The 13,636-nt window shown below is 44.0% G+C and overlaps 1 protein-coding gene across 6 annotated transcripts in view; it reads right to left on the bottom strand.

Moving 5' to 3' along the window:
- Nucleotides 1–13,636, bottom strand: part of RANBP17 (RAN binding protein 17) — a 258,274-nt gene that overhangs the window by 10,292 nt on the left and 234,346 nt on the right. For all 6 annotated transcript variants that reach the window (XM_037906717.2, XM_043553023.1, XM_043553021.1 and 3 more), the window contains one exon: nucleotides 2,092–2,190. In XM_037906717.2, the coding sequence (XP_037762645.1) occupies nucleotides 2,092–2,190 (99 nt within the window). The remainder of the gene's footprint in view (nucleotides 1–2,091; nucleotides 2,191–13,636) is intronic.

Genomic DNA, 13,636 nt, shown 5'->3' with positions numbered 1-13,636 from the left:
GAAAGTTGCGATATTACAACAGAAAAACTTCAAAACCAGACTCCAGCGAGAGACTGTTGAATTGGAATTCATTTGCAAATTGGATACTATTAACTTAGGCTTGAATAGAGACTGGGAGTGGCTAAGTCATTATGCAAGGTAACCTATTTCCCCTTGTTTTTTTCTACCCCCCCCTTCAGACGTTCTTGTTAAACCCTGGATTTGTGCTGGAAATGGCCCACCTTGATTATCATACACATTGCAAGGAGAGTGATCACTTTAGATAAGCTATTACCAACAGGAGAGTGGGTTTGTGGGGGGTGTGGGGAGAAAACCTGGATTTGTGCTGGAAATGGCCCAACTTGATTATCATACACATTGTAAGGAGAGTGATCACTTTAGATAAGCTATTGCCAGCAGGAGAGTGGGGTGGGGGGAGAGAAAACCTTTTGTAGTGGTAAACACCCATTTTTTCATGGTTTGTGTGTATAAAAAGATCTTCTGTACTTTCCACAGTATGCATCCGATGAAGTGAGCTGTAGTTCACGAAAGCTTATGCTCAAATAAATTGGTTAGTCTCTAAGGTGCCACAAGTACTCCTTTTCTTTTTGCGAATACAGACTAACACAGCTGTTACTCTGAAACCTGGTACGTAAGAGTACTTGTGTTTGCAGGGTTTCTACTTCTGGCTGGACCCTGGAAGATCAGAGTTGCAGAAATTAACAAAAAAGTTAATTGTACTTTTGTGACCCGCAGGTTGGGCTTGAGTTGTTGGGTGAAGGTGTGGCTGGATTTTTCTATTACATAAATTAGGTCATTCATCCTCACTGAGAGCAGCTCTCCAGCACTTATAAAGCATCTGTGCTGGATACTCTCCTCCACCCCCTAACATGGGTAGAAGGGAGCAAGATAGCAAGGAAAAGAGGTGGGGAATTTGAAAGGGTGGCCAATAGCTCTGTGCCATGTTCCCTATCCCTGAATGCATGGGCTCTCTCTGCAAGATCTGAGGGGGTGAGAACGGGAGAGCACCTGCCCTTCCTTGCCAGAGGCTACCGGGGATGTGTGTGAAGCTGAAGAAAAGTAGGCAATAGCAGCATCACTCCAAAGTGAGCCTTACTGTCAGGGAAGGGGTGGCTGGAGAGCGTCATGAGGGCCAAGGTTCTGCTGTTGGGCTGTTCTCTGCTTTCCTTTCGATAACTGGTATGTGTGGTATTTGTAGGCTGGGCATGAAGGAGAAAATATGGCTCCAAATCTCTCCAGTGAAACTTGGGTGATACTTTGAGTAATGTTTCCAGTGGTTAGGAAAACCTACAGGAGGGGTCACAGAAATCTATGAGATTGTGAGGACTAGAAACTGTCGCTTTATATTTATCCTAGTCTAATGCCCAGTGCAAGGATTGGCAGTTTTGTAAGTGACTTCTAGTTTTCAATTATCTAAAAAGTGGTGTGCATTAAGGGTCAGACATGGCAAAGAACATTTTAGTTTGTTAAAGTCTTGAAATCTTTGTAAGTGTATGAGCAAATGCAACTTTATGTTCAGTAAGGTACAAGTTAATTACTGAGCAAATACAGTGAATGCAAAGAGCAAACATGACAAAATCTGAACACTCTTCTGTTTTGTAGCTAGCATCCCCTAAAACTGTGCTTAAAGGGACAATACCAGCTTGTTTAGTCACCCAAATGTAGGTTTTGTTACTGATCAACACCACTACGTTTGGCAATGCATAGTATTAACAGGGATGTTTAAAATTATCAGCAAAAAGAAGGGTTTTCAGTTTTGTTTTTGCCTGGAGTCAAAACATTTCCAGCACCATTCACAACACAAACATTTCCAACACCATTCACAACTGTACTGGACTAGTGCATGAGAAGCAGCAACTGATTAAAAATTGACTAGCTTTGCTGCCCAAGTTGAGGGAAATGCAAAAAGTAAACAAACAGCATACATTGTGAAAATTAATTAAATTTAAAAAATTCAGTTTCAACACCAAAAATAAGATTTAATAGTATTAAACTTAAGCTTCTCAGCAGAGGATTTTATTTCAACCATCTCGGCAGACACAACAGTGAGCATGTGCAGAATGAATCTGGTAGCATTTCTGCAATACTTACCTTCTCATTGAGAAGTATAAGCCCTAGCAGTGGTCTGGACACAGACCACTGGTTTCTGCAATCCTCAAAAATGATGGTGTTCATCAGAATCGACATCATCTGAAAGAAAATGCATTTTATTTTGCATTAGTTTGTATATTTTGTCCTATAACGTGTGATTCGGTCCCAAGGATTTTAATTAATGACTGCCCAGAAAAATAAATGATCCCTTTTCAAACAATGTTGAACTCCTCCTTGGCATCATGTGTGTGCCCAAATACGTTATATCCTTTTCTACACAACTCACTCTTGTATAATTATTCCCATACCCAACAGATGACATTATCAGTAGAAAGTTCTAGAAAAATGGCACCCAAGGTTTGTTTAAAGAAAAAACTAACCAGAAAACGGACTACTTGACATTTATCCCTGTTCAGACAGCTGGGATGATTTGTATCAGATGCAGACCTCACTACCGTGACCCGTGCCTTTGCCCCCTTGAGGATGGATCACTTCAGTGTGTTCTGTCTAGTGCTGATCTTTACCACTACTCATACACTTCAGATGATGTAGAAAATGGCTACCTAAAAGTCACATCTATGCTTAGTAATCTGCACTAGTTCCAAATTCATTTTCAGATGCCACTCAAAGTATTGCTTTTAACCTTAAATTGGATGGGTCCTTGTTACCTCAGAGACCACCCCTTTTCTTGTGGGATACTTCAGTATTTGTGATCAGCTGGGGCACCTGAGTTGAGAGCTCCCTACTTTTGTGAAGGCAAAAGCAAAGACAGAGAGCTTGTCTACAGGAATATTTAGTTTGCAGCCAGCTGGGGTGTAAATCTCTCCCCCACTAGGTTGCTGCACACTAACTGTCCATGTGGACCCTGCTGACATGCATTAACAGTTCTTTAGTGTGCTTTGATCTAGTCCCATTTCAAAGTGGGCGAGATCAAAGGGCACTCAAACTTTTAGTGTGTCAGCAGGATTCAAACAGCTTCTAAGTGTGCAGCAGGTTACTGAAGGGTAGATTTACACCCCAGCTTGCCGTGAAATAAATGTTCACGTAGACAAGCCCTAAATCAAGAGACTTAGGTACTGTTCCCAACTCTGCCACTTATTTGGCATGTGAACTTCAGCAAGTCATTTCGCCCCTTTGCCTCAGTTTCCCCTTCTGTATAAAGGAGATAATGATATTTACCCACCTTTGTAAAGCACTTGGACATCTAGGAATATAAAGCACTAGGTATTATTACTATTAATCCAGGAAGGGTTGGAGGCAGGGCATTCACAATGTGGGGGTCTCAGTTATGGAATTAATTGTCCCCATTGGTTTGCCGGAGCCACAAGTGGCTTCTCTTCAGGTAATAATGCAAGGCTTATTAGCTCTCCTAGGCTTTTTCCAAGTTTGGCTGCAAAGCCTATTACATCTCCCAGGCTTTTGCTGGGAGGGATGGGGTTCTGTTTCGGGGGAGGAGGTATCTGGGAAAGCCTTATTGTTGGGTATTGAGTTATCATCGTTATTTGTAGCTTTTGTAGAGATTGTATGTGCACCCAGTGCATTGGATGAGCCTGAGTTTAATAAAACAAAATAAATAAAATAAGCAAAAAAACCATTTGATGATAAAATGCCCTACGATCTTCTGGAAACACATTAGAGCCTAAAATGCTAAGGGGCACAACACACATGAATCTAAAAAGTGTCTGGTTGGGATTAGACAGAGTGAAAATTCGTAAAATGCCACCAACAAAGAACTTGACTCACATTTGTAAAATATCTACTAGCCCTAAAACCAAATACACACAGAGAATGTGGAAAATCATTAAATCATTTCTTCTAGGCCAATGAGTAGCTATGAGCTGAGTCCCCAGAGAACTACCACACTGCAAACCAGCCTGTAATAACTGACCAAGGCTAAGTCAAACAACATGTTTCATTAAATGAAAAAAGATGAATCCCAGTACTACAAATCACTTGGAACAAGTAGATAGCCAAAAATTATTTGAAAATTTGATGCTAGGAGCACATGGTGAGGCTTGGGAAAGGCTAATCCGTCACTGTGCTTTCCCATAACATGCATATGTCAAGCTACTTTTCAATTACCCAGGATAAAGACAATAGTTCAATTAATGCAAACACTAAAAACCACTGGGGAAGGAATGACAGGAACTTTGTTGATCCTGAAACATGAACAGCAGCAATAATAATTCCTCATAACTCTATAGCATCTTTCATCAGGGGATCTTAAAGCAAGCACTTGAAAATACAAGGGAAATCTTTCGGAGGCAATATGGAATCACCCAAGTTTGCATTCAGCCAGGATATCAAGATTGATACACCCCTACTTTTTAGGAAAAGGGGCCACTGGATATGTAATGGTTGCAAGTACAGTAGTCAGGCTTTTAGTATTAAGCCTAATTCGAAAGATGGAACCTCCTTGAGCAGAATTTACCCTACTACCAATCCTGGGGCAATCGTTCAATACTGACTGAGAGGGAAGAGTGCCATCTACTAAATCTCCAAAACCATATCATATAACACATGAGCGTTTCTTTGAGATTTCAAGTCCCAATCTATGTTGGTACAAAAATAATAAAGCAGGAAGGCAAAATGCACACCCTAGTGAAGCTCCTGGCCATAATCAGCAAAGAAGCTCAACTCTCCTCAGTGAAAGCCAAATGGCGCCATTACAGGACAGACTCAACCTTCTCTACAAGAAGGCTGTGCCCTCAGTACCTGGTGTGTGTGTTGGTGGTCTGTCCCTACTTACCTGGGTAAAAGCTACATGCATCCCTTCAGTTGGGGAGAGCTGCCAGTTTTGGGTTCAGTTTAACTGACACCTGCCTCAGCTAATACAATGCTGTTAGGAAGTACAGATATACAGCTTCTTCATGGACTGACTAGTAAGACGGAGACTACAGCTTTTCCTTTCAGATATTATATACATTGCTAATTTGGGAGGGTTTCTTCTAAAACACTATGGCTTTCATGAGCCAGAATCTGGTATGAACATTTTAAAGTACAGGTGTTCAAGTCACACTGGAACTGAAACAACTCCTGGAGTGTCTGAGGAAAGCACTGAGTAATGTCCTCTATTCCCATGGAGTAATTTATCCGAATACAAGTATTTATGTTAGCAATATGTATGGAACTGGCTGAATCAGCCATTTTCTTAAAATAAAATTAGCTATAACTAGTATTTTTGAATTACCTGGGTGACAAAACCAAACAAAGTTGAAGGAAGAGGACTCTAGTTATCACTTAAACTAGAACCAACCCCCTCATCCTTCCAGTCATGTACGCTAATGAGGGGACTGACACAGCAAGCTAAAATTGCCACTCCAGAACTGAGCTGCAGATAATAAAATTTTTCAGCTGGGCTAACTGATTGAAGAATGATATTCTGGGGAGTCCATTGAGAATAAATAAGTGTCACAACAACAAGGCAACTCTGCGCTTCTACATCACAGATCATTTGAGACTTGTAAAGTGCTTTCCACATATCAATTTACCTCCCCGCAGGCCTGTGAGGGAGGCCAGCATTATCCCATTTCACAGACGGGTTAACTGAGGAACAGAGGGTATGTGATTCAGGGTGTGACTACTGCTCATGTAGACAAACCCGGGCTAGCTTTAAACTAGCCAGTTTGGGTACCAGAGCAGTGAAGCTGTAAATGCCCGCCCACAACTCTGGGTAAATATTAGTGAAGCTAGCCTGCGCTGACGCCTGTACTGCTGTAACTTCAATGCTACTGGTACCTGAGCTAGCTCGACTGAAGCTAGCTAGGGTATGTCTATATGAGCGGCAATCACACCCTGTGATTGCACTGTGGACATACCAATAAGGTTACAAAGCAGTTCAGTGACAAAGCCAGGAACAGAGCCCAGGTCTAACTATTGATACCATTTTATTTGGTCCCAAAATCCAGTGATGGGAATTGTGGGAGTAGGGATGCATTTTTCCAGCAATGCTAGCGCTTCAGAGTCTCTTTCTTGGGTGCTGGAGGAAAAGCTCCCAAAGACATTCCTCACTATAAAAATTCATTCCCAAGGACGCATAAGCTGCCTTTCTATTGAAGAGCCTTTTTTGCTGCTTCATGTTGTCAGTAGAACAGAACTTGCATCACAGCAGAGCCTATAACTCATTTCTCTCTCTCTTACGTTGGTATGAATATTTTATTCTATAGCAACCAATCACATTTTAACATGCTTAAGAACTACATTATGTAAGCTCAGAGACAGCATTATGTGATAGAAAACAACACTTTGCCAAGGATTTGGTACATTTCTAAAAGCGCAAACAGCTTTTAATCAAACACTTGGCTGTTAAGGAAATTTCAAATATTACAAATATTCAGATTTTTGTAGTTCTGCACACAAAGTTTTTGATGAGTTTTTGTGTCTCAGGCTCCAGAGAGCCACCTCCTAATTTAGAAACCATGAATACTAATTTCCATTGGCAATGGAGCTTTCACTCCTTCCTTCACCAGCACCTCCCTCTTCAGCAAGTATATGGAGCATCATTTTCTAATAAACTGTAGTGGGCACTAACTGCTCCAAAATTGTGAACCAGTCTGCATTATCTCGCTCTACAGATTATGGGACTAGCTTAAAAATAATGATAGTTTTTAAAAATATAATTAATTTAGAGTTCTTTATATTTGCCTTTGGGTTACTCAGGTTTGAGGGTACAGTCAGGTCATACTTTCACATTTTGCTTTGCAACCAAGAGGGCTACATTCAGACTTTTTTGTTGTTGTTGTTTAAACTGAGATTCCCATGCAATATCTGGATTCCAGCAGTTTGGGCCTTAAGAAAAATCCCAGAATATCATGAGACTTGTGATAAAATCGTGAGAGTTGCCAACACTGAGTCTGGCCTGGGTACAGTTCTCAGAGTTGTCTAGCTTTTTTGCTTCATTTGGGGGAAAATTAAGGTATATATGATTGAGAAGTCACTCCTGGGGTCCCAGTCCCAGGACATACATATGAATTGAAATATGCATGCAGCTGTTTCAGCAGACTGAAACACGATTTGCTATAAACTCTCTCGATCTACTTGTGTCACAGGTTATATCTATTGTTTGCATATTACTGGCTAAGAGATAGGTCTATTCTCTCACCCTTACACCCACACACAAGCAGGATATAGATACGGAACACTAACAAAAAGTCTTGCAAATACTTATTCATGGGGTGTGGCATTTTGCATGGTTCACCTGACACACATGCCTTTGAAAACATGACCCAAATGAACAATCACCTTCCATCCACAATTAATTAAAAGAACATCTGATGCCAATATATTTGAAAATTAGTTCTGACACTGTAAATGACTTACAAATTAGTTTTGAATGCTACATTTTCTAGTAAGTAGGGCAATTTGTTTCCTTCACTATGATCTCCCTTCACTATGATCTCCTCACAAGTCGACACACTGAGTAGAAACAAACATGATCCTATTCAAATTTAATACACCTTATCACTTGAGCATAATTAACTGATTGCTCTCTGCTGATGAAGTACATATCAGTTATGGCTGGAGCTAAATGAACCAGTACAAACCTGGCTATATTCTGCCTAATCAGGCTGAGTGACACAACCACCCTATCTTACTTTTGTCAAGCGTATAGAGTAAATAAATCCTTAAGTGCAGCATTGTCTGCTGGTCCACTGTTCACTTTCTGAACTATAAATTCAAAGGATGAAGTATTTAGGAAGAAAATTTCCATGATCACTTGTCCCAGCCCGATATAAGACAAGAGGGAGGGTTATTGAGTTTTGTTAGCTGTCCAGTGCACACTTTCCTTGCGTAAGTCAACAGTGAAAATTAGTTAATTGTTTCACCATATCTGCACATCATAAAATCACCACAGAACTGGCAGTTCCCTCTGAAAGGAACCCCAGGTTAGACTGGCAGGGGGGTACCACAGGTCAGAGTGCAAGTATCGTGTCAGAACTGCCTGGGGAAGTTTGCACAGAGCCTGCAGTGAATGAGCTGGTCTCAAATCCAGCATAAACACTACATTTATTCACTGATTTTATAAGGGGAAAGATATGAGCCCTTCCCATTTACAAAACTGTAACCACCTAGTGTAGTTTTAAAATCTCTATTTTCCTCACTGTAAATTGGCAAGCAGAAAAATGGAGTTTCACAGTTGTTCTGGCGTTGTTTTAATTTTTCCATTATTTCAGATACTCAATATCCCCTCCAAATTCAATCTTTTAATCAGTTTGGGCCTGATTCTGAAAGCCTCTCTGACATGCAATAGTATCTTACTCCACCAGTGGTCCAATGAAATTAATGGAACTACTCAGAGTGAGAAGCTACTAACCTCAAGTATCAAAGTCTGGCTCTTTCTCTGGGAAAGAATTATCTACAGTACATATGTCACCACTTACTCGGGAGAAGATACATTCAGAATGATAGCTCCAGGTTAATTAATGACAACTGTATACAATGTGCCTATTCTTAATATTACCCACACATCACACTGCAAACAGTTTTACTTTTCCTCTGTTGAAATAAACGGTAATAAATTATTTATTTCAATGGCAGCAAAATGCAGATCAACAGGATAAAATGGACTATGTAAGGTGAAAGCTCACTTTCATCTCCACGTTATGTATTTGAAACTTTTGGCTAGTAGTAAATTGCCTTTCAAACGGTTGACAAGCTTTTAAAGCAGATGTTTGCACTGCATTAGAAAGTAAATACAACAGCTGGGAAAAATGGAAGCTGTTATATTCTTGCAAATGTGCCATTCAGAACTCAACACTGTCCCCACAAATTAGGGGGGCACAAACACCAAATTTAAACATTTGTAATTTGCTGTAGATGTTTTAATATAGTGGCACATATGTATTTGTGCTAGAGCCCATCTAAGTACTGCCTGCATCTGAACTGTTCATTTGAAGGGGTGTAACAAAGGGCATAGCCGCACCTTATCAGAATGTGGGGAGGAGTAAGGTTTATGGGTGATGTACATCACCTATCATATGGGTGGTCAGTCTCATGAATGACATATCATCTAGTATGAGGGGAAGAGGTCTCGTGGGTGGTGCATGGGCTAATTTTGGCTTCTATGGGGGTGGCATGGGTTAAGTATAATGAGCGACAGTCTTAACTTTGGCAATAGGAAGAAGGCTGAGGAGTGAAGTAACTTCTCTTTCTGCATGGGAGGAGGAATAAGATTTATTAGTTTAATTATTCACTTCCAATATGTATTGCCTTGCTTCTGTCTACACTGAATTTCATGTAAGTCCTCTGTTGAATGTCACTTACTCACATGCTGCCTGAAGTGCTAGATTTTGTATCTGGATAGCTGATGTGGCTGACAGATGTTTACAAACCCATGTACTGCACAGCTTCCTTTTGCCTACCCATCTGTGCAGCAAATTATTCTACCTTGGGGCTGGAATAACTTACACTTGCAAAATGAACTCAGTAGCTGCCTTTTCCCGATGGTGGTATTCAGCAGTCTTGAGCTTGGACATTATGATGGTCACTTCAAATTAATTCCTGCCCCTATTTGAAATGCCATTTCCAGTACAGTGGCCATGAGGATATAAAAGGTCCACAGCATTATCAAGGGATTACAGAGTTCTGATAGAACAGATTTTTAGTACTGAGCCCTTGATTGCACAACTTTTTACACTTTGCAGACATGCGTGTGTGGAGCAGCGACAAGCGTTGAGGTCTTTAGATATCTTTACCAGAAATTAATAAAAAAATGAGTACCTATCTTTTCGTAACTGTTGTTCTTTAAGATGTGTTTCTCATGTCCATTCCGTTCTAGGTGAGTGCATGCCCACGTGCACAGTCGTTGGAGATTTTTGCCTTAGTGGTATCTGTAGGGTCGGCTGTAGTGCCTCCTTGAGTGCCGAGCTCATGCATTGGTATATTAGGCACTGCTAACCCTACGCCCTCTCAGTTCCTTCTTGCTGGCATCTCCGACAGAGGGGCAGGAAGGCTGGTAATGGAGACTCACGAGCAGTATCCTTGGAGGTGGGCTCGGAGTTCACAGTCTAGTGGCTTGCAGTACTGCTCTACCGAAGCCAGCATCGTCCCACGTCTGCTGGGTAATTGCGTAACAGGATGTAAATGTGTGCACGGATGACCAGGTGGCCGCCCTACAGACGTTCTGGATAGGCACCTGAACTAGGAAAGCTACTGAAGAGGCTTGCGCCCTGGTTGAGTAGGCAGTTAAAATCACTGGAGGGGGCACCTTCGCCTGATCGTAGCAGCAGCGAATGCAGTGATCCAAGAAGAAATTCTTTGAGTGGACACTGGATGACCTTTCATCCTGTCGATCCTGTCGACCACTGCGACGAACAATTGCGTCTACTTGTGGAATGGCTTGGTCCTTTCAAAGCTAGTGCCCTCCTGACATCTAGGGAATGCAATCTATGTTCCTTCTCCTCCTCCTTATGCGGCTTTGGAAAAAAGACAGGCAAATAAATGTCCTGGCCCGTATGAAACTGCGAGACCACTTTGGGCAGGAAAGCTGGGTGTGGCTGCAGCGGGACCTTGTCTTTGTAAAAGACCGTATAGAGCGGTTCCGATGTAAGCACCCTAATCTCAGAGACCTGGCGGCGGAAAGTTATTGCAATTAGGAATACAAACTTCCAGGAAAGAAGAAGGAGAGAGCAGGAAGCCAGGGGCTCGAAGCGTGGGTCCCATGTGCCAGGACAGGGTTCCTGCCGTATGGGTAGAGGTGCTCAAGGCCCTTGAGGAACCTAGCGTCATGTCCTGGGCGAAAACTGACCTACCTTTGAGCGGCGGACGGAAGGCTGAAATAGTGGCCAAGTGGACCCAAGGAACAGGCCTTGGATCTTGAGATGCAGCAGGTAATCCAGGATTAACTGCAGCGAGGCTTGCTCAGGCTGAATGCCTTTATCCCAGGTCCAACAAGCAAACTGCTTCCATTTGGCCAGGTAGGTCGCTCTGGTGGAGGGCTTTCTGCTGCCCAACAGGACCCGCTGGACAGCGGCCAAACACTGCTGCCTCTGTTTGCCAGAAGCTGGGAATGAGCAACAGGGGATGGATCATTTGATGATTACGTGTTCTGTTCATTCCCTCTGGGGCACCTGGCACTGGCCACTATCAGAAGACAGGATACTGGGCTAGATGGACCTTTGGTCTGACCCAGTAGGGCCATTTTTATGTTCTTATGTTCTCCGCATTTAACAATGCAGCAGCCAAGCCGCCAGGTGCAGTGCCACCAGCTTCGGATGCAGAAGACTGCTGTGGTTTTAGGAGAGCAGGTCCGGCCTGAACGGCAGCTGTAACAGAGCAGCCACCGAGAGGTCCAGCAGTGTGCCAAACCTGTGATGGCGCAGCCAAGTCGGCACTGTTTGCCCAGTCCTGCTTGATTTTCATGAGTACTCTGTGAATTAGTGGTACTGGAGGGAAGGATACAATGGAGCCCCCGACCACGGGAGCAGAAAAGTGTCTGACAGGGAGCCTCTGTTGATCCCCCGAATCAAGCAGAAAATGTGGTATTTCCTCTTCTGCCTGGCTGTGAACAGGTCCACCCAGGGAGTCCCCCACCACCGGAAGATTAAGCTGATCATTTCCGGAAGGAGGGACCACTTGTGGAGAGATAAGAATGTCCTGCTGAGGCCATCTACCAAAGCATTCCTGGCCATGGGGAGCTGCGCAGCTACGAGATGGATGCCGCATTGCACATAGAAGTTCCATAGCCTGAGGGCTTCCTGGCAAAGGGCAGATGATCTGGCCCAGCCTTGCTTGTTGATATAGCACATAGGTGCTGTGTTGTCTGTCAGGACCTGTACCACTCTGTTTTTTTATGTGAGGTAGGAAGGCTTGGCAGGCCAGGTGAAGTGCTCTGAGCTCCCTGACGTTGATGGGTAGGAAGTGATCATGACTTGACCAATGACCTTGCATGCTGAAATTGGCCAGGTGGGCTCCCCACCCCAGGGTCCGAGGCACTGGAGACAAGGGTCACTGACAGGGATGGAGGGAAGGGAACCTCCTCCAACACCGATGCAGGATTCTACCACGATGTGGGTGATGACAGTATGTGGTCTGGGACCCTGACTCTCACATGGTCCATGCTGTGTCTGCTGGGGACATAGACTGACACCAGCCACATCTGAAGGGCACTGAGGTGGAGCTGCGTGTGCTGGACCACATAAGTGTAGGCTGCCATGTGGCCCAACAAGGCACATGTGAGCGGTGGTGAGAGGGAGGGTTTGCATGCACAAGATCAGGACCGCCATGGCTTACAACCGAGCCTCGGGGAGGAAGGCTCTGGCCTGAGTAGAGTTGAGGACCACTCCAATGAACTCTGTGTGTTGCACTGAATTAAGGTAGATTTTTTCTCGCTTATTAACAGCCCCAGGTCGCGAAAGGTGGAGTAAACCAGATCGAGATGCCGCTGCACCTGATCCTGGGACCAACCCTTTATTAGCCAGTTGTCTAGGTATGGATAAATTTGCACCCCTCGGCACCTCAGGTAAGTGGCCACTGGCGCTATGCACTTTGTAAATACTCTCGGAGCTGATGAGAGACCTAAGGGCAGCACTGTTAATTGAAAATAGCGGTGGCCCAATACAAAACGGAGGAAATGCCTGTGCCTTGGGAAAATGAAAATATGCGTCCTTCAGGTCAAGGGTGGAGTACCAGTGTCCCGGATCCAGGAAGGGAATAATAGAAGCCAGAGAGACCATGCAAAACTTTAACTTCTTGAGAGACTTGCTGAGGCGGCGCAGGTTCAGAATGGGTCTGACGTCCCCTTTTGCTTTTGGGATTAGGAAATAGTGAGAGTAGAGCCCTTTCCCTTTCATGTCTGGAAGGACCTCCTCCGCTGCCCCCAGGAGCAGGAGGTTCTTGATCTTGTGAATGAGTAGCTGCTCATGAGAAGGGTCCCTGAAGAGGGACAGGGAAAAGGGGTTGGAGGGAGGGTCGGTCATGAACCGCAGGGTGTAGCCTGAAGATATTATGTCGAGCACCCAATGGTCTGAGGTCAGCCACGATCAGGCCGACTGGAAGGAGCGCAGGCGGCTGAGGAAAGAGCAGGGGGGTGGATCCTGAGAAGTGACTGGGGCACCGTCCTCACGTGCACCCGCAAAACATCTGCTTCTGGCTTCCATGGCTTCTGGAAGAACCAGGCTGGGCAGAGGAATGGGAAGAAAGGGTGCCACCGCTTAAACCCTTTATCTCTGTCCTTCTTCCTGTAGGTTTCAGAGTAACAGCCGTGTTAGTCTGTATTCGCAAAAAGAAAAGGAGTACTTGTGGCACCTTAGAGACTAACCAATTTATTTGAGCATAAGCTTTCGTGAGCTACAGCTCACTTCATCGGATGCATACTGTGGAAAGTGTAGAAGATCTTTTTATACACACAAAGCATGAAAAAATACCTCCCCCCACCCCACTCTCCTGCTGGTAATAGATAAGCTATTAATAGATAAGCTATTACCAGCAGGAGAGTGGGGTGGGGGGAGGTAACACCCCAGGACCTTGACGGTGGCAGAGGAGGCGTGGGACAGAACGGCTTTCTAGCCTGCTGAGGAGTGTGTAGGCCCAAGGAACGGAGTGTGGC

The sequence above is a fragment of the Chelonia mydas genome, chromosome 8, assembly GCF_015237465.2.
Source record: "Chelonia mydas isolate rCheMyd1 chromosome 8, rCheMyd1.pri.v2, whole genome shotgun sequence".
In the NCBI taxonomy this organism is placed as follows: Eukaryota; Metazoa; Chordata; order Testudines; family Cheloniidae; genus Chelonia; species Chelonia mydas.
Note: the sequence above shows the minus strand (reverse complement) of the source record. Positions and strands in the feature narration are given on the sequence as shown.